This window comes from Ranitomeya variabilis, chromosome 7, assembly GCF_051348905.1.
Source record: "Ranitomeya variabilis isolate aRanVar5 chromosome 7, aRanVar5.hap1, whole genome shotgun sequence".
In the NCBI taxonomy this organism is placed as follows: Eukaryota; Metazoa; Chordata; class Amphibia; order Anura; family Dendrobatidae; genus Ranitomeya; species Ranitomeya variabilis.
This window is the reverse complement of record NC_135238.1, coordinates 192,903,255-192,923,301: the sequence shown is the minus strand read 5'-3', so window position 1 is coordinate 192,923,301 and position 20,047 is coordinate 192,903,255. Positions and strand designations below refer to the sequence as shown.

The 20,047-nt window shown below is 42.3% G+C and overlaps 1 protein-coding gene across 1 annotated transcript in view; it reads left to right on the top strand.

Annotated features, from left to right (window-relative positions):
* Positions 1–20,047, top strand: part of ITGA4 (integrin subunit alpha 4) — a 184,132-nt gene that overhangs the window by 105,624 nt on the left and 58,461 nt on the right. Inside the window, exons 12-16 of the mRNA XM_077272594.1 lie at positions 27–117; positions 2,951–2,996; positions 3,250–3,404; positions 5,651–5,805; positions 8,023–8,175. Of these exons, the coding sequence (XP_077128709.1) occupies positions 27–117; positions 2,951–2,996; positions 3,250–3,404; positions 5,651–5,805; positions 8,023–8,175 (600 nt within the window). The remainder of the gene's footprint in view (positions 1–26; positions 118–2,950; positions 2,997–3,249; positions 3,405–5,650; positions 5,806–8,022; positions 8,176–20,047) is intronic.

Below are 20,047 nucleotides of genomic sequence, written 5' to 3'. Positions count from 1 at the left end.
ATCTACACATTATGGTGTTTTTACAGAGAATACGGGGACAGAAATTTGGCTACTCGTTAAGCACATTTGGACAATCTATATCCACTGGATTAGATGCAGATGGAAATGGATATCAAGGTAATTAAAATACAGTAAATGTTACAAAGCAAATCACTAGCTAAATGCATTTATTGTACAATCATTGCTTTAGGACGTAGCTACTTCATAGAGATGAGTCAGAGGGCCGTAAAGCTTCGCAACGCAATGCTCGGACTGGCCGGCGGCACTCTCAACCCGAGCGAGACAGCCTGTATTTCTATCATTCTCAGGTGGGGAGAGCCGGTGGCCAGTCCAAGCATTGAGATGCGATCCTCGTCTTAGTTGTACAGCCATCTGACTCTTCCCTGAAAGTAATAGTTTTTCTGCTCTACCCCTAGATCCACAGTAAATACCCTACCCAAGGAATAGTGTCATGTTGCCCCTTCAAAGAACATCCAATGCACGTCTTAATGCAGATAGTTTGCCGTGTCCATACTCAACAATGAGCTATGCCCTCCCATATATGTAATTGCGGGCAGGAGCATACTGTATCATTAACCATAAGCCATCCACTGACTTCAGGGTGCAAAGTTTTAGAATTCATCTCTGAATTGTTCCAACCTTTAATTTTGGTAGGGGATACCTTTATCATTTTTATCTCAGGTGACAAAAATGTAGCTCTGCCCCTGAGAAAATAATATCACAATATCTGCACTTGTTCTTAAAGGACTTCTCGGTAAAGATACTAAAAAAATAAACAAACGTCAACTTTTTACTTGTTTTCACCATCAAAGTCAGTAGAGTCCGTGGCACTGTACAGACATGGTTTCCAGCATTGCTCACAGGAGCAGTCACTGAAATCGTAGATCCTTCAATCATTGAGACATGTCAGAAGGTTTTGTGCTGGATTTCCTTTTTTAAGCATCATTCCTTGAACGGATCATTAGAGAAAATTCCAGCATACAGTAAAACAAGCCTCATACATCACTCTGACATTGTGGTTGCAGGATCTATACTGTATCCTACCCCGGCAATAACACATAAATAATGTGCCCTTCATTGTTTGTATATTAACACATAAAAGACTTGGACTAAATCATTGAGTGGGACAATAAATGATCTGTAAATAAAGCACACAAACTAATAATATTTCTGATAGGCAGGGCTGGTCTTAAGTCTCCCATACACACTAGATGACTGTTGGCCGACAGCCATCTCAGCCGATTCTCCCATGTACAGGAGCAATTGTTTGACCTGACGCTCCTGTGTTCTCCATAAGAAGGCCACCAACTAAAACATCAGATGGTGACTTATCTTTGAAAGGAAAATGCGATCATCAGTCCGATCATCAGCCTGATAGACATCTCCCTTGACCATGAATTGGCCGATGCCCATACACATTAGACTGCTGATTAAACCCATCGATATTAGTGGTTTTGGCCAACATTTGTCTAATTTGCATAGTGGCCCTTAGGTAGTGTATGACTTTTGTGGAGCTATTATTGGGGCTCTCTATTTCTGGGGCTTTTGTTATATGTTTTATCACAATGTAAATACATGACCATATAATATAATGGTGACAGTTTGAGGGCTTAAGGCACCTAAAAGATTATTATTATGCATGCTTTAGTAGCATATATATAGTATATATATATATATATATATATATATATATATATATATATATATATATATATATATATATATATACATATATATACATATTCCGTAGCGCTTTACATTTTCCTCACTGTCCCCCATTGGGGCTCACAATCTAAATACCTTATCAGGATGTCTTTGGAGTGTGAGAGGAAACTGTGGTACCCATTTTTGTCACTTTACATCCACTCATCATGATTGGATTTTCAACACGAAGAAGGAAAATTCATGGAATTATGGAAATCACAGGATTAAAAGACATATTAATGTTATGTCATGTGCAGAAATACACGCACTTCCAAACTTTGGCTGCTATCAATGCTAACTAATGGTTGTCTGAGTAATGTTCTGTTGAGCTAAATGTACTTAACCAAATCAGCAAGATCCACCGCTGGCAGCTCCCTTGGCAATTGCCGATCAATTATGTCTCAGATGTGCTGAGTGAGAGACAAGTCTGGAGATTCTGCAGGCCATTGTAGCACGTTTAGGCAACACAGGCTACTCAGAGGACATGAGCAACATGTGGCCTGGTGTTGTCATGTTGAAAAATTGTTTTTGGAATACTATGGAAAAATGGCGATGCTACTGGTTCTATAATCAAATCAATGTAACGCACAGCTGATAGTGTACCTGGAATGAAGAGTAGGCTGTCCGGCTACCATATATTGTGCCACCATTATGCTATAATACATTATCCCTGCACATACTCGATACTGAGTAAGTGAAAAATGTTTTTAAAATGTTGTTTCCATTTTTTCACCATTTGCATATCATTATCTATCCATCCTGTGATTTTCACACTTAGGCCACATTCACACGTTCAGTATTTTACTTCAGTATTTGTAAGTCAAAATTAGGAGTGGAAAAATCAGAGGAGAAGTATAAGAAAAATGTCACCATTTTGTAGTTGAACTGAGACTAAGAGCACTTGTGTGGTCGAAACGCGTACAGTTTATACAGGCACTCTCCTTTCGGTATATCTGGTTTTTATATGTCTTATAGCCTATTTCTATTTTAAATGAATACTAGTAAAGTTAAGTGATTTTATCTCTTGGAGCTGGATTCCCTTTTAGATTGTACAGTGTGTGACAATACATGAAATAAGGGAGTGTGCTCACAGTAGGTATTGCAAAATCTGATTCCTTTTTTTTTTACTTTCAGACTTTCAGACTTTGAAAAACAAAAGCTGCAATCTGAAAATGTATATAGTCTATAAATATTGACGTCCATCGCTGTATAATTTATTGTCTAATCATATGTATTTCCTCTGCAGATCTTGCAGTTGGTGCATTTCTCTCTGACTCTGCGGTTCTGCTGAGGTGAGGCTCAATTATTTTATCTTAGACTGATTTCACACAACTGTAACGTGGCTACACTATACCTACCGTACATGACATATTACAGTATCAAAGGTATTTCCAGAAACGGTGCCCCTTTTTTCCACAGGTTTTGTTCAGAATTGACTTTGGTGTGGTTCTAAACTTTTTACTATTATTATTATTATTAATTTTTTTTATACACAGAAATTAAATTAATATGATCCCAAATTCATGTTTTTCTTTCTTATCTTAGAACAAAACCAGTTATAAATCTTGATGCCTCCTTAAAGCTGCCAAGTTCTGTGAATCGGACGAGATATGAATGTGTGGAACAAGGGCACCCAGCAGTGTGTATGAATGTTACAATCTGCTTTAGGTATCAAGGAAAGGGAGTGCCTGGTCATATTGGTAAGATACTGTATCATTGGGCAGTGATCTGAGCTTGAGATTGTGGCTCTGGAATCCTAAGAACAGGGCTTTATAGCCCCTTCTTGAATGGAGATGAGTACCTACCTCTGCCATGCAACATTTTCTCTCGGCTTGGGTAGTATTTCTCCTGCTTCCTTTAACCTCACATTAGTAAAGCAGCTTCTTCTCTTCTGCTCTTTTTTACCATTGGGCTGCAACTGCTAACATCATGCTGATTGACAGCTGGCTCCCCACAGTTAGGCAGCGTGAGCCAGCTGTCAATCAGCATGACGTTAGCAGTGACATCTCATCGAAAGAGCAGCTCAGAAGAGAAAAAGCTGCTCGGTCGGTGTGACATCACAGGAAACAGAAGAGTAGCCAGCAGGAACCATGCATGACTTCTCTGAGACAGAAGAAATCATGGCAGGACAGTACAAACTGGTAGTTAACAACTACTTGCTGATAAGTTCTGAGCTCCAAAGGCAAAAAAAAACAAAAAGTCCATGTAACATTTAGTTTAATTTGCATAACCCTGATTAAAGGTTCTCTTAAAATTTTCTACTGCCGAATACAGATGAATATTGGGACTGCCGAATACAGAACTCAGATATTTCCATCAGTTCCAAAAGCAACCAGTGAAGTAGAGGTCGAGCATGTTCACATCAGCTCCATTTAAGAAAAGGCTGCAATACCCTTCTCTCAGGAACATCCAACATTCGGCAGGTTATCCATAACTTAGCCAGCAGTAATGAGCAGTGTAGCAGTGAATTCAGCTCTATGATAAGCTACAATCTGCACAACGTACCGTATTTTTCGGACCATAAGACGCTCTCTTTTTTTTCCAAAAAACTTTGGGGGGAAATGGGGGTGCATCTTATGATCGCAATATACTTACAAATGTGGCGGCAGTCCCAGTATCGGCGGTCCCAATGCAGCCTCCCTTCCCAGGCTGGTGCGACTGTATCTGTGCTCTGTAGTGCGGTGGTGTCGAGGCTCTGTAGTGTGGTAGCAGTGGGGCTCTGTGCTGCATGGGGGGCTCTGCCGGCATTTCGTCAAAGCCCGGAAGCCCCCGCAGCTCTGTTGCTGCGACGCGGTGGCCTCTGGAAAGATGGCCTCTGGGGCAGTGATTGCTCAGATTCAAATCTCGGCAACGAGATCTGAATCAGAGCATGCACTGCACCCAGGGGCCATCTTACTGGAGGCTACCAGCTGTCATATTTCCAGAGACCTCAGTGTCGCAGCAACAGAGCTGTGGGGGCTTTTAGGCTTTGATGAAATGCCGGTGGAGCCTCCCACACAGCACAGAGAGACGCTGCCACCCCAGCACAGATCCCTGACACCACCGCCCCACAGAGCACAGCCACCACATAGAGAGCAGCCACCCCACAGAGTACAGCCACCCCACAGAGCCCCGCTGCCCCACAGAGCCCCGCCACTCCATAGAGAGCAGCCACCCCACAGAGCACAGCCACCCCACAGAGCCCTGCCACCCCACAGAGCCCCGCCACTCCACAAAGCACAGCCACCCCAGAGCACAGCCACTCCACAGAGCCCTGCCAACCCACAGAGCACAGCCCCCCACAGAGCACAGCCCCCACGGAGCACAGCCACTGCACAGAGTCCCACCTCCCCACAGAGCACAGCCACCCCACAGAGCACAGCCACCCCACAGAGCACTGCCACCCCACAGAGCACTGCCGCAACACAGAGCACTGCCACCACACCAGCCTGTGATGGGATTTCCTGAAGGCCACCGCACCAGCCTTGACCACTGAACGACCCCTGTGACCACTCCACTACCTGTGCCGATCTCTTCCCTGGTAAGCTGAATTTGGACTGTAAGACGGACCCCCATTTGACACATTATTTTTTTGCCCCTATTTTCCTTCTGAAAATTTGGGGTGCATCTTATGGTCCAGTGCGTCTTATAGTCTGAAAGATATGGTAATTCTTTGCCTCTCATTCTGCTCCTCTCACCTCTCCATAGAGGATATTAGGAGGTGTAACCTTACACATCACTGTGCTGTCAGTCCAATTTGTGTGAAAGTTGGACCTGAGCTATTTTTTTCAGAGTGAATTATAAATTTAGTAGGTAATGGGATGAAAATAAATGGCTTGTAAGAGGAAAAATAAGAATTCTCTGATAAGATACAATACACAATTTCTTTTATTTACTTGTACTATGGATTTACACCATTTTTGTTGAAATTAGTTTCCACTTAATCATACTTTTCTTTATTTTTCAGTATTGCACTATAATATCAGCTCTGATATTAAAAGAAAAAAAGGGACTCCAGCTAGATTTTACTTCTCTTCCAATGGAACAGCTGAGGTTTATTCAGGGAGAATTGATCTCGGACAGAAATCTGAAAGCTGTAGAACACACCAAGCGTTCATGAGGGTGAGTAGGCTATTAAATAGAGGGAAATACATCGATTCATAGGACTCTGGTCCATGGTCACGTTAGTATTCTGTGGCTGCTAGACAGGACTTCTGCAAATCATTTCCTACCTGCTAACAACCCGGCTCCTCTTTTGACTAGCCAACCTAGAACCACGTCATTATTGAGGTATGATGTTCGGGTTGTTAGCAGGTAGGAGGGGATTCCCAGAACCCCCATACTGCAGCCACAAAATACTGATTTGGAGGCTGAGCCAGAGTACTGCTGGAGAAAAAAAATAACTGAGTCTCCCAAACCTGTTCTGCAAAGACTAAGGACGGGTTTCAAAAACCAAACTTGCAGTAATAAATGATCACCAATCAGCTAATCGTTTGCTGATACATGGTCATTTATAGCCTAATTAGACAGACAGACCACATTTTCCTACGCAAACATAACAATCATTAATAGATCCTGTGAGCATAGGCTACCTATATTCTCGGTAGCACATGTCCTGTTTACACAAAGCATTCCCAGTTATGCTCTTACCTTATAATCAAGAAGTGTAAATCCAGCTGAGATAGAGATCGTCCTTGACCCCTGTTCCATCAGAACCACCCATGTAAATGGATATTGAATACACTTGCCATTCACAGCCATTGAACAACTGCTGGTTGGCTACATATAAACTGATCAGTGGCCGTTTAATGGTCTATTTAGACAGGTTGACTAGAATTCTATGTATGCAGAATGATCATTAATACGATCATTCTGTGCACATACAATATTATCTTTAATGGCACGTCTATTATTTACCCAGAATGACGTGCTTCTGAAAATGCTGATTTTAATCGATCCATGCTCATTCGTTGAGTGGTTGCCGGCATGTTTACACAAACCGATGATCGGCAAATTAATGCTTGCTTCAAGTTATCGGCTCATCTAAATGCGCCTTTACAGAAACAGTTTAGGAAGAAGATCCCCTCCCAGTAGATGAGGGTCTCAAAAGTAGAATCCATACCTATAAGACGTATATGCCAAATCCCACGACGGGACTGCCAATGTAATACAACTCCGTTTGGCTCATAATAATATTAATATTTAGTATACCGTTCCAGTCCTTTTTTATGCACTGAAAAGCTAGAGATCTGGAGCTGTACCAATGAAGACTGTGCATGACCGACATTTTTTTTTTATTTTAAGTGCAAAAGTATATGAAATTCAGTATATCCAACTGATTTTCTTGTTTATGATGTTATTTTGAAGGAATGGAGTCTGTTTTAAATAGAGCCTGGAAATGCTGCACATAATTGTATATTTCTGACTTTCTTTGGTCCAAATCGAATACATTTTTATTAAAATAGTTTAAACAAAAATCTTTCTTTAACACCAGATGACCTATTCCTGTAGAAGATTGCCTAAATGCATTGTCATATTTTCTAGTTCAATGCAATTTATAAATTATCATCTAATTATTCTTGCATTCAGAAAACTAAATATTCATGCAGTATATATTATGTTCACCTCTTGGTTTTGCCGCTGAAACTCAAGCAAAGTAAATTAAAAGTAGATGACTTTTATCACAATTTTTATTCCTTGAAATATATTCACATTTCATTGGATCTGAAAGAAGAATAATTAATAGCCAATAAATTTTCTTCATGAAATATGAGAAGACATTGACTGTGAGTTATATTTCTTGCAGTTATGTATGAAGATAAGTTGGTTGGGTTGCTACATTTTTTTCAATAATATGACTTACAATAAGCTCTTATAAAAATTAGGAACCTGCTGCGCCAGATTAAACGATCTGGAGACATTACACGTATTGTCATATGGTGTCTCCATTGTGCACCCTAGAAAGTAAGTACGCTGCCTGAGGAGCATTGATTAATCTCACGTAGTCACGACATGTATTTGTCAATCTCATCATGGGTGATAATTTATTGGGAGAATCTTTGATGTCACTGGTTAGGAGTTAGTTTGACAAAATAATTTCCACGGTTTCAATCTTTTGTCTTGTAAGGCACTCAATTTTCAATGATAAATGTAATAACTTTTTGGGGATTCATTTAAAGTTTTGAACATTTTTTTATTTTATCTATGTCTAAGTAAGATCTTATCCAATACTGAACAAACATTAGCAAAATTATGTAACTAATGTCTTTTGAACAATTCCAATAAGAATATGGCCTACTTTAATTAATATGGTAAGATTTTTTTTGTTTGTCTTTATAGAAAGACGTAAGAGATATTTTGACCCCAATACATATGGAGTCTCACTATTATCTTGGAAAACATATTGTATACAAAAGAAATGTAGATGAATTCAGGCCCCTACAGCCAATTCTTCAGAAAAAAGATGGGGAAGAGAATATATTAAAAAATGTGGTAAGAAAAATACAGTTTTTTTATACTTAGAATGTGTGTTACTTAAGCTAAAGCCACAATAAATTGTATGTCTTTAAAATTGGAAAAAAAATTGTAGACGAGTCAGGGACTAGCGGTGCATGTTGCTTTGAGAAACTTCACAGAGAGTGAATAAAAAACTGTCACTGTTCCAAATGAGTACAATGAAAACTAAGAATAAACATTCATTCTGGGTCAAGCATTGCCGGATTTATATTTCAGAAGGTTGCAGAAGAAAATTGTCTACAGCCTAAGGGTACCGTCACACTCAGCGACGCTGCAGCGATATAGACAACGAGCCGATCGCTGCAGCATCGCTGTTTAAGTCGCTGGGGAGCTGTCACACAGACAGCTCTCTCCAGCGACCAACAATCAGGGGAATGACTTCGGCATCGTTGAAACTGTCTTCAACGATGCCGAAGTCCCCCTACAGCATCCGGGTAACCAGGGTAAACATCGGGTTACTAAGTGCAGGGCCGCGCTTAGTAACCCGATATTTACCCTGGTTACCATTGTAAAACATTGCAGGCATCGTTGCTTTTGCTGTCAAACACAACGATACACACCGACCTAATGACGAAATGAGGTGCTGGCCTTCTAGCTCCGACCAACGATATCACAGCAGGATCCAGATCGCTGCTGCGTGTCAAACACAACGATATCGCTATCCAGGACGCTGCAACGTCACGGATCGTTGTCGTTCTCGTTGGAAAGTTGTTCAGTGTGAAGGTACCTTTAGTCCCCGCCTATCGAATAGGCCACAACTTCTTGGTCATCAGACACTCCACAGTCAGATTTATTTTCTAAAATATTTCTGCTATGGCAAGAAAAAGCAGAACATTGCCGTGCAAGTCTCATAACATTCATCACCATTTAAAACTTTTCTCATGTTCCTCAATGGTCTCTAGATGTCTACTTAACATAAAAATACACACACTGAAAAAATGAAATACATTTTATGCTTGATCATATATAGTGCCAAACAATGTAAACACAGGAAGAACATACAAACTCCTTGCAGACGTGCTCTTGGTGGGATTCAAGCCCTGGATCCCAGTGCTGCAAAGCAACAGTGGTAACCACTGAGCCACTGTGCTGCCCATCATAGTCTTTCTTCATCAGCTACTGTCCTTCATGGCCACCTTACAAGCACAGGTTTGCTTTGCTAACATGAAATCCAGTCCAAAGTGCAGGCATTTTATTCTAAGAATTGGATTCTGAATATTATGGGTATGATGAAGTAGTTACATAGAAGATAAGTGGAAGAAAACATAATCTAGTAAACTGTCACCTTTTTGACCATCTGTCATCAGTGTTATATTTAGCAAAAGTTATCCCACCTGATCTGATTCATAGAAGAATTGCTATAGCACAAAGTTACCAGAGAAGTTAAAGTTGGCTGTAGTGAAAAAACACACCAGACGTGATGCATCAAAGCTGGCGTTGCTCACGCTGGTCTTGATGAGGGGACGTGCTGGAGTCATGTGGTCCTGATTCATTAAGATGTATATGAGCGGCGGATTTTGCCCCACTGTCCCACCCCAGCTTAACCCATTTTACCAGGGCTAGGAGACACTGATGTGAAAATGGCAAAAGTAGCAAAATTGAGGCCTAAATTTTATGCTTTTTCAAAGCTTTTGGGCCAGAATTTTGGCTTGAAAGCTTTAAAGGGAATGTGTCACCCCCAAAATCAAAGATGAACTAAGCCCACCAGCATCAGGGGCTTATCTACAGCATTCTGTAATGCTATAGATAAGCCCCAGTTGTATCCTGAAAGATGAGAAAAAGAGGTTAGATTATACTCACCTGGGGGCGGTCTGATCCGATGGGCATCGTGGTCTAGTCCGGCGCCTCCCATCTTCATAGGATGACGTCCTCTTCTTGTCTTCACGCTGCGGCTCCGGCACAGGCGTACTTTGTCTGCCCTGTTGAGCAAAGTACTGCAGTGCGCAGGTGCCGGGCCTCTTTGACCTTTCCCGGTGCCTGCGCACTGCAGTACTTTACTCTGCCCTCAACAGGGCAGACAAAGTACGCCTGCGCCGGAGCCGCAGTATGAATACAAGAAGAGGACATCATCATAAGAAGAAGATGGGAGGCCCCGGACCGGACCGCGACGCCCATCTGACCGGACCGCAGCGGGAACGCCCCTGGGTGAGTATAATCTAACCTTTTTTTCTTATCTTTCAGGTTACATCGGGGGCTTATCTTCAGCATTACAGAATGCCCTGATGCCAGTGGGCTTAGCTCATCTTTGATTTTGGGGATGACAAGCTCCCTTTATTAATTTATGCTCACCATTTGTACAGGAGTGCATAGCAACACACCAGTTAGAGTGCCCATACTGACCTATGTCCACTCCTAAACATGCCAAGAATTGCCACTAATAGTCACATTGGCCAGGTGTGTGTCGCCTTGATAAAAGAAGCCATCAGTAAGCAATCTAGAAAGAGGCCGATAAAGGTAGTTTGAAGATCTGGGCAATGCTTGGAATTCATGTAGCATGCAGCACCTACCATAACATGTTGTAGACCAAGTACATCACTTCATAGCAGCAGTAATTTTTTTTAATGGAAGTGGCCTCTTTCTGCAGGATACTGCCACACTAAAAAAGTTATTTTGGAAAGGTTTGGAAAAATGATAAAGAGATCATGGTGTTTACTTAACTATAGAGATGAACGAGTCTCCTGAATATAATTTTGGGCAGATTCGCTTTGATCAACCCGCAGATTCGTTTTGGTCCAAACCAACTCTACTTAAATGTCATTAATTATGCTACAAATTTTTTTTACACTCTCAAGCAAAAAAATTGAAATCCAGGAAGGGGTTAATTTATAAAATAATTAGACTCACCTCTCCTAGGACCCTCTTATATGTTCTGTCACCTTGACCCCCACTCTTGATTCTCTGTTTGCTCTCTCCAGTGTTTGGATCACTCTTTGGTCCTCTCCTGGTGTTAGATAATCCTCTTTTTTAACCTCTTCCCATCCCTCAGAAACATCCAGCTAAATACTGTCTGTCTGTAATTTTGCTAGATTAGTGCAAATTGAATCGTTATGAATTAATGTGCTCCTTCTAATCAAGTCCCATACATGAAGATTCAAACTTGCAATTTACTGAACTAAAAGGATCTGCCTCTAAATCATTGACACCAGATATCGCAGAACACCTTCAGTGGTTTTCTAGAGACTAAGTCTTAAGGGGACAGATTTAGGCTTCATAGAGGAACTTATTGTTAGCGTAGTTTTAATGTTATGGCAGATCTGTTTTCTATAGCCTTAGCCCATATCCTGCAAAAAAACATAACCAAGTTGATTATATACATTTACATTCAACCCCTATATTATCAGTAAAAACTATTACTGTCATCAAAACAACTTCACCCCTTTATACATCTTTCCTCTGATAAATTATGTAAAAACTGTAATTTCTTATCACTATTTTGATGGGGTTAAAGTAAAGAGAAAGAGATAGATGATCCTCCTGGGACACCAGAGAACTGGTAGTCGTAGAACCTTCTGATTGCTTTTGAACTGAGAGAAACATATGGAGAGGGAGTCATAGCTTGTTCCTGGCACTTGCTTCATTGGGTGGTAAGGGATAATATCAAGTCTTGTGCAGCTGTTGCAATGCTCTATGTGCGGCTTCTAAATGTCATGAACATATCCCTCCCAGCAGCTTGTGTCTATTACACAGCATACAAAACGTTTTTGCAATGTTATTTTTTGTTACTATAATGTCTGCGCAAAGGCAAAATGCATATTATTACTGAGTAAAATGGAACATTATGGAGTACTGATGTGCCAATTTATTAATGTATCCAAGTGTTCCTTACACATTAGTATTCTTGATCAGTATTTCATCAGTATGTGCATGCCGAAACTAGGAGTGTCTCCAAAACACAACAGGTGTCAATTAGTGATGAGCGAACGAGCTCGGGTAAGGTTTTCTCCTAGAATGCTCAGGTACTAACCAAGAGTCTTCAGCGTCCTCGAAAAATATGTCTGTGTTCCCGCACCTGCATGTGTCACGGCTTTTCGACAGCTGCAACACATGCCGGGATTGCCTAAGGAACAGGAAATCCCTACATGTGTGTCGAACAGCTGGGAGACATGCAGCCGCGGGGACTCAAACTTTCGGGCACGCCGAAGACACTCGGTTAGCACCGGAGCATGCTTGGATCATACCTTACCCGAGCACGTTCGCTCGTCATTGCTAATATTTATTAATATACAAAAGTGCTTATCATTTTCCCAGGTTGTTCCAACAGTCACTTTGGACGTTTGACATACAAATCCCCATCTTTTTCATGGAATCTCAGGCTTCTGTGTAATTTCCAGGCAATGCACAACTAGGACTATTTTATCACATAACATATTTTTGGAATTGTTAAGTAGACATTTCTTTAAACCATGTGGTACTGTAATTTGTTTTTCACGTACAAACTAATTCTATATTTGAGATATATGAGAAGTTTAAGAAATGTAAGTTTAATTTGAATCTTTTATTATAGATAGTATAAAAGTTTACCTTTCCAATGATTTCCATATCTGACAACAATTCTGTAATTTTCAAAGTCTTTAATAGGTTGTGTTACTAATAAAGTCAATGTCTTTATAATATGGTGTAAAATAAGAACACTACCACCAATAGGAGACCTCAGGATTTGTCAAAATATGTCAAGAAATCTGTAAGCTTTTTATGAAGTGGCGTACATGATGGATGGCAGATGGCACTTTTGCTGTTGCTTAATTAATAACATTTGACTTGCATGAAAGTCATCATGTATCTTTTAATTTGCTGTCTATACAAGAGGAAACGTAGAGCGCTCATTGACAAAACTGCTCCAAAATAATTTAATTTACTAATATACTTTCATTATATTGTGTATGATTTTAGTAGCACATTTTCCAAGGATTATATGCAAGTAGTAGCGCGTGCATCCTGATTTATAAACACCTGGCTTTACTTATACGAGTTTCCGCTTTGTAGCATCCTGAAACCAGATGGTTCAATATCACTGGTGACAGATTCAATTTAGATCTTCCAGGAAACTGTGACTTGCCAATCCCAATGTGTTGAGTGCTCGGTGGATGTTAACGGCTACCGTTTGTACAAGTCATAACACTATTCCAAATTTACACTTTATTTATTCATTGGTTGTGGTGTTTGATATATCTCTCTGCTCTCTTTATAAAGGGAAGCTATCATTAAATTACCTATTGTGTAAATTATTATTTTTTTTCATTTTTATAAAAATGTTACCTATGCGTTCTTCATATCACTATCTTTATTAAAAAAATGTAATCTTGCAATTTTCACACTGGCCACTGGGGCTTTATGGACTCTTAACTTCCTTTCCTCTTAGGAAGAGTTTATAAGAGTTTTCTTATCAGCAAAGATTACAGTGATAGATAACATCTCTATACAAAGCTGATATCACAAAATATAAAAAAGACAATAGGAGATATCACAGCTGACCCTGTCCCCCTTCCCTTCATAATGACCTTTGCACACACTCATTAGATGCTCCAATACAAAGGATAGGATTGGGGTTAGACATTGTGACTAAGGCTACTTTCACACTAGCGTCATACGACGCACGTCGCAATGCGACGTGCCGACGTACCGATGCATGCTGTGAAAAAAAAGCACTACGGGGGCAGAGGATGCAGTTTTACAATGCATCCGCTGCCTGTTATGATCCTTAGTGGTTGAGGATCACAAATTACTCCAGCTAAGTAACAAACGTAGGACAAGCTCTAGGGAGGTGGCAAACTGGACTGACCGCAAATCTGAACCTATCCAAACACACTAGAAGTAGCCGGTGAACGTGCCTAAAAATCCTAGACGTCTCGAGCCAGCCTGAGGAACTAACTACCCCTAGAAAGAAAGAAAGACCTCTCTTGCCTCCAGAGAAATAATCCCCAAAGATATAGAAGCCCCCAACAAATAATAACGGTGAGGTAAGAGGAAGGCACATACACAGGCGTGAAAGCAGATTCAGCAAATGAGGCCCACTAATACTAGATAGCAGAAAATAGAAAAGGGAATCTATGCGGTCAGTAAAAAACCCTTACAAAATATCCACTCTGAGATTTCAAGAACCCCCACACCAACTAACGGTGTGGGGGGAGAAACTCAGTCCCCTAGAGCAACCAGCAAGCGAGGAAATCACATTTTAGCGAGCTGGACTAAAAACATAATGAACGCTGATAATCAAAAAATGATCAAACAAAAACGTAGCTTGTCTTGGAGAGACTGGGAGCCAGGTAGCCACAAGGAATCTGAAGAGCACTGAATACATTGATAGCAGGCAAGGAACTGAGTATCCAGGTGAGCTAAATAGGAAACCAACCAAAGATAACGAACCAGCTGATGCTGCAACCTGCAGAAAGACAACACTACACAGTACCGCTTGTGACCACTAGAGGGAGCCCAAAAATAGAGTTCACAACAGTACCCCCCCCTTGAGGACGGGTCACCGAACCCTCATCAAGACCCCCAGGGCGATGATCAGGATGAGCCACGTGGAAGGCACGAACCAAATCGGCCGCATGAACATCAGAGGCGACAACCCAGGAATTATCCTCCTGACCATAGCCCTTCCACTTAACCAAATACTGAAGCCTCCGTCTAGAGATACGAGAATCCAAAATCTTCTCCACCATGTACTCCAATTCGCCCTCGACCAGCACCGGAGCAGGAGGCTCAACAGAAGGAACCATAGGTGTCATGGTTCTCAATGGCAAGAGACCGTAGTAAAGCATACAAAAGGACTAGCTCTTGGAAGATGGGAACTCGAGCTGACCGTGAGCTAAACCTACCGCACAACTAACAGTGGCCGGGTAGCGTGCCTACGTTTTATCCCTAGACGCCCAGCGCCAGCCGGAGGACTGACTGACCCTAGCAGAGGAAAATACAGACCTGGCTTACCTCTAGAGAAATTTTCCCCAAAAGGCAGACAGTAGCCCCCACATATATTGTCGGTGATTTTTAGAGGAAAATGACATACGAAGTATGAAGATAGGTTTAGCAAATTGAGGTCCGCTTACTAGATAGCAGGAAGACAGAAAAGGGAACCTCACAGTCAGCTGAAAACCCTTTCAAAACACCATCCTGAAATTACTTTAAGACTCTAATATCAACTCATGACACCAGAGTGGCAATTTCAGCTCACAAGAGCTTCCAGCCTCAGAAATATTCAAAAACAGAGAACTGGAACAAAAATGCAAAACAATCTTAGGACTACAAGTCCAACTTAGCTGATAGTAGTCTAGGAGCAGGAACATGCAACAGAAAGGCTTCTGGTAACATTGCTGGCCGGCATAGAAATGACTGAGGAGCAAGGCCAAATAGAAACTCCCACATCCAGATGGAAACAGGTGAACAGAGGAGATGAAGCACACAAGTTCAGTACCACCAGTAACCACCGGGGGAGCCCAGAAACCAAATTCACAACAGTACCCCCCCCTCAAGGAGGGGGCACCGAACCCTCACCAGAACCACCAGGGCGATCAGGATGAGCCCTATGAAAGGCACGGACCAAATCGGAGGCATGAACATCAGAGGCTGTCACCCAAGAATTATCCTCCTGACCGTAGCCCTTCCACTTGACCAAATACTGAAGTCTCCGTCTGGAAACACGGGAGTCCAAGATCTTCTCGACAACGTACTCCAACTCACCCTCAACCAACACCGGAGCAGGAGGCTCAACGGAAGGCACAACCGGTACCTCATACCTGCGCAACAATGACCGATGGAAGACATTATGAATAGAAAAAGATGCAGGGAGGTCCAAACGAAAGGACACAGGGTTAAGAATCTCCAATATCTTGTACGGGCCGATGAACCGAGGCTTAAACTTAGGAGAAGAAACCTTCATAGGGACAAAACGAGAAGACAACCACACCAAGTCCCCAACACAAAGACGAGGACCAGCACGACGACGGCGGTTGGCAAACTGCTGAGTCTTCTCCTGGGACAACTTCAAATTGTCCACCACATGCCCCCAAATCTGATGCAACCTCTCCACCACAGCATCCACTCCAGGACAATCCGAAGACTCCACCTGACCGGAAGAGAAACGAGGATGAAACCCCGAATTACAGAAGAAAGGAGAAACCAAGGTGGCAGAACTAGCCCGGTTATTGAGGGCAAACTCCGCCAAGGGCAAAAAGGCAACCCAATCATCCTGATCCGCAGACACAAAACACCTCAAATAAGTCTCCAAGGTCTGATTAGTTCGCTCGGTCTGGCCATTAGTCTGAGGATGGAAAGCAGACGAAAAAGACAAATCAATGCCCATCCTAGCACAGAACGCTCGCCAAAATCTAGACACGAATTGGGTTCCCCTGTCAGAAACGATATTCTCCGGAATACCATGCAAGCGAACCACATTTTGAAAAAACAGAGGAACCAGCTCGGATGAGGAAGGCAATTTAGGCAAGGGGACCAAATGGACCATCTTAGAGAAACGGTCACACACCACCCAGATGACAGACATCTTCTGAGAAACAGGGAGATCAGAAATAAAATCCATGGAGATGTGAGTCCAAGGCCTCTTCGGAATAGGCAAAGATAACAACAATCCACTAGCCCGAGAACAACAAGGCTTGGCCCGAGCACAAACATCACAAGACTGCACAAAACCTCGCACATCTCGCGACAGGGAAGGCCACCAGAAGGACCTAGCCACCAAATCCCTGGTACCAAAGATTCCAGGATGACCAGCTAACACAGAAGAATGGACCTCCGAGATGACTCTACTGGTCCAATCATCCGGAACAAACAGTCTACCAGGCGGGCAACGATCAGGTCTATCCGCCTGAAACTCCTGCAAGACCCGTCGCAAGTCTGGGGAAACAGCAGATAATATCACTCCATCCTTAAGGATACCTGTAGGTTCAGAATTACCAGGGGAATCAGGCTCAAAACTCCTAGAAAGGGCATCCGCCTTCACATTTTTAGAACCCGGTAGGTAAGAAACCACAAAATTAAACCGAGAGAAAAATAACGACCAGCGCGCCTGTCTAGGATTCAGGCGCCTGGCAGACTCAAGATAAATCAAATTCTTGTGGGTCGGTCAATACCACCACCTGATGTCTAGCCCCCTCAAGCCAATGACGCCACTCCTCAAAAGCCCACTTCATAGCCAAGAGCTCCCGATTACCAATATCATAATTTCGCTCAGCGGGCGAAAATTTACGAGAAAAGAACGCGCAAGGTCTCATCACGGAGCAGTCGGAACTTTTCTGCGACAAAACCGCCCCAGCTCCGATTTCTGAAGCGTCGACCTCAACCTGAAAAGGAAGAGTAACATCAGGCTGACGCAACACAGGGGCGGAAGAAAAGCGGCGCTTAAGCTCCCGAAAGGCCTCCACAGCAGCAGGGGACCAATCAGCAACATCAGCACCCTTCTTAGTCAAATCAGTCAACGGCTTAGCAACATCAGAAAAACCAGTTATAAATCGACGATAAAAATTAGCAAAGCCCAAAAACTTCTGAAGGCTCTTAAGAGAAGAGGGTTGTGTCCAATCACAAATAGCCTGAACCTTGACAGGGTCCATCTCAATGGAAGAGGGGGAAAAAATGTACCCCAAAAACGAAATCTTTTGAACCCCAAAAACACACTTAGAACCCTTTACACACAAGGAATTAGAGCGCAAAACCTGAAAAACCCTCCTGACCTGCTGGACATGAGAGTCCCAGTCATCCGAAAAAATCAAAACATCATCCAGATACACAATCATAAATTTATCCAAATATTCACGGAAAATGTCATGCATAAAAGACTGAAAGACTGAAGGGGCATTTGAAAGACCAAAAGGCATTACTAAATACTCAAAATGGCCCTCAGGCGTATTAAATGCGGTTTTCCACTCATCCCCCTGCTTAATTCGCACTAAATTATACGCCCCACGAAGATCAATCTTAGAGAACCACTTGGCCCCCTTTATTCGAGCAAACAAATCAGTAAGCAGTGGCAAAGGATACTGATATTTAACCGTGATTTTATTCAAAAGCCGATAATCAATACACGGCCTCAAAGAGCCATCTTTTTTAGATACAAAGAAAAAACCGGCTCCTAAGGGAGATGACGAAGGACGAATATGTCCCTTTTCCAAGGACTCCTTAATATATTCCCGCATAGCAGCATGTTCAGGCACAGATAGATTAAATAAACGACCCTTTGGAAACTTACTGCCCGGAATCAGATCTATAGTACAATCGCAATCTCTGTGCGGAGGTAGTGAACCAAGTTTAGGCTCCTCAAAAACGTCACGATAATCAGATAAAAATTCCGGAATCTCAGAGGGAATAGATGACGAAATGGAAACCAAAGGTACGTCCCCATGAGTCCCCTGACATCCCCAGCTTAACACAGACATTGCTTTCCAGTCGAGGACTGGGTTATGAGATTGCAGCCATGGCAATCCAAGCACCAACACATCATGTAGATTATACAACACAAGGAAGCGAATAATCTCCTGGTGATCCGGATTAATACGCATAGTTACTTGTGTCCAGTATTGTGGTTTATTTCTAGCCAATGGCGTGGAGTCAATACCCTTCAGAGGTATAGGAACTTCCAGAGGCTCTAAATTAAACCCACAGTGTTTGGCAAAGGACCAATCCATAAGACTCAAAGCGGCGCCAGAGTCGACATAGGCGTCCGCGGTAATAGACGATAAAGAGCAAATCAGGGTCACAGATAGAATAAACTTAGACTGTAAAGTGCCAATTGAAACAGACTTATCAACCTTCTTAGTACGTTTAGAGCATGCTGATATAACATGAGTTGAATCACCACAATAGAAGCATAACCCATTTTTTCGCCTAAAATTCTGTCGTTCGCTTCTGGACAGAATTCTATCACATTGCATAATCTCTGGCGCCTTCTCAGTAGACACCGCCAAATGGTGCACAGGTTTGTGCTCCCGCAAACGCCGATCAATCTGAATAGCCATTGTCATGGACTCATTCAGACCTGTAGGCACAGGGAACCCCACCATAACATCTTTAATGGCATCAGAGAGACCCTCTCTGAAATTCGCCGCCAGGGCGCACTCATTCCACTGAGTAAGCACAGACCACTTACGAAATTTTTGGCAGTATATTTCAACCTCATCTTGCCCTTGAGACAGGGCCATCAAGGCTTTTTCAGCCTGAATCTCCAAATGAGGTTCCTCATAAAGCAACCCCAAAGCCAGGAAAAACGCATCCACATTGAGCAACGCAGGATCCCCTGGTGCCAAAGCAAATGCCCAATCCTGAGGGTCGCCCCGGAGCAAGGAAATTACAATCCTGACCTGCTGTGCAGGATCTCCAGCGGAGCGAGATCTCAGAGACAAAAATAATTTACAATTATGTTTGAAATTCTGGAAGCGAGATCTATCCCCGGAGAAAAATTCAGGTAAAGGAATTCTAGGTTCAGATATAGGAGCACGAATTACAAAATCCTGTAAACTTTGAACCTTCATAGCGAGATTATCCAAACCAGTAGCTAAACTCTGAGGATCCATTTTAATCAGGTGAAATCAGAACCATTCAAGGATTAGAAGGAGAGAGAGATGAAGGCTGCAGTAAGCAGAGATGCAAGTGAATCAACTAATGAGCAAACTCAGAAAAAAAAAAAAAAAAATTCTCTGCAGACTTCTTTTCTCTCCTTTCTTCTGCCAATTATTTTAACTCTTGGCCGGCCAAACTGTCATGGTTCTCAATGGCAAGAGACCGTAGTAAAGCATACAAAAGGACTAGCTCTTGGAAGATGGGAACTCGAGCTGACCGTGAGCTAAACCTACCGCACAACTAACAGTGGCCGGGTAGCGTGCCTACGTTTTATCCCTAGACGCCC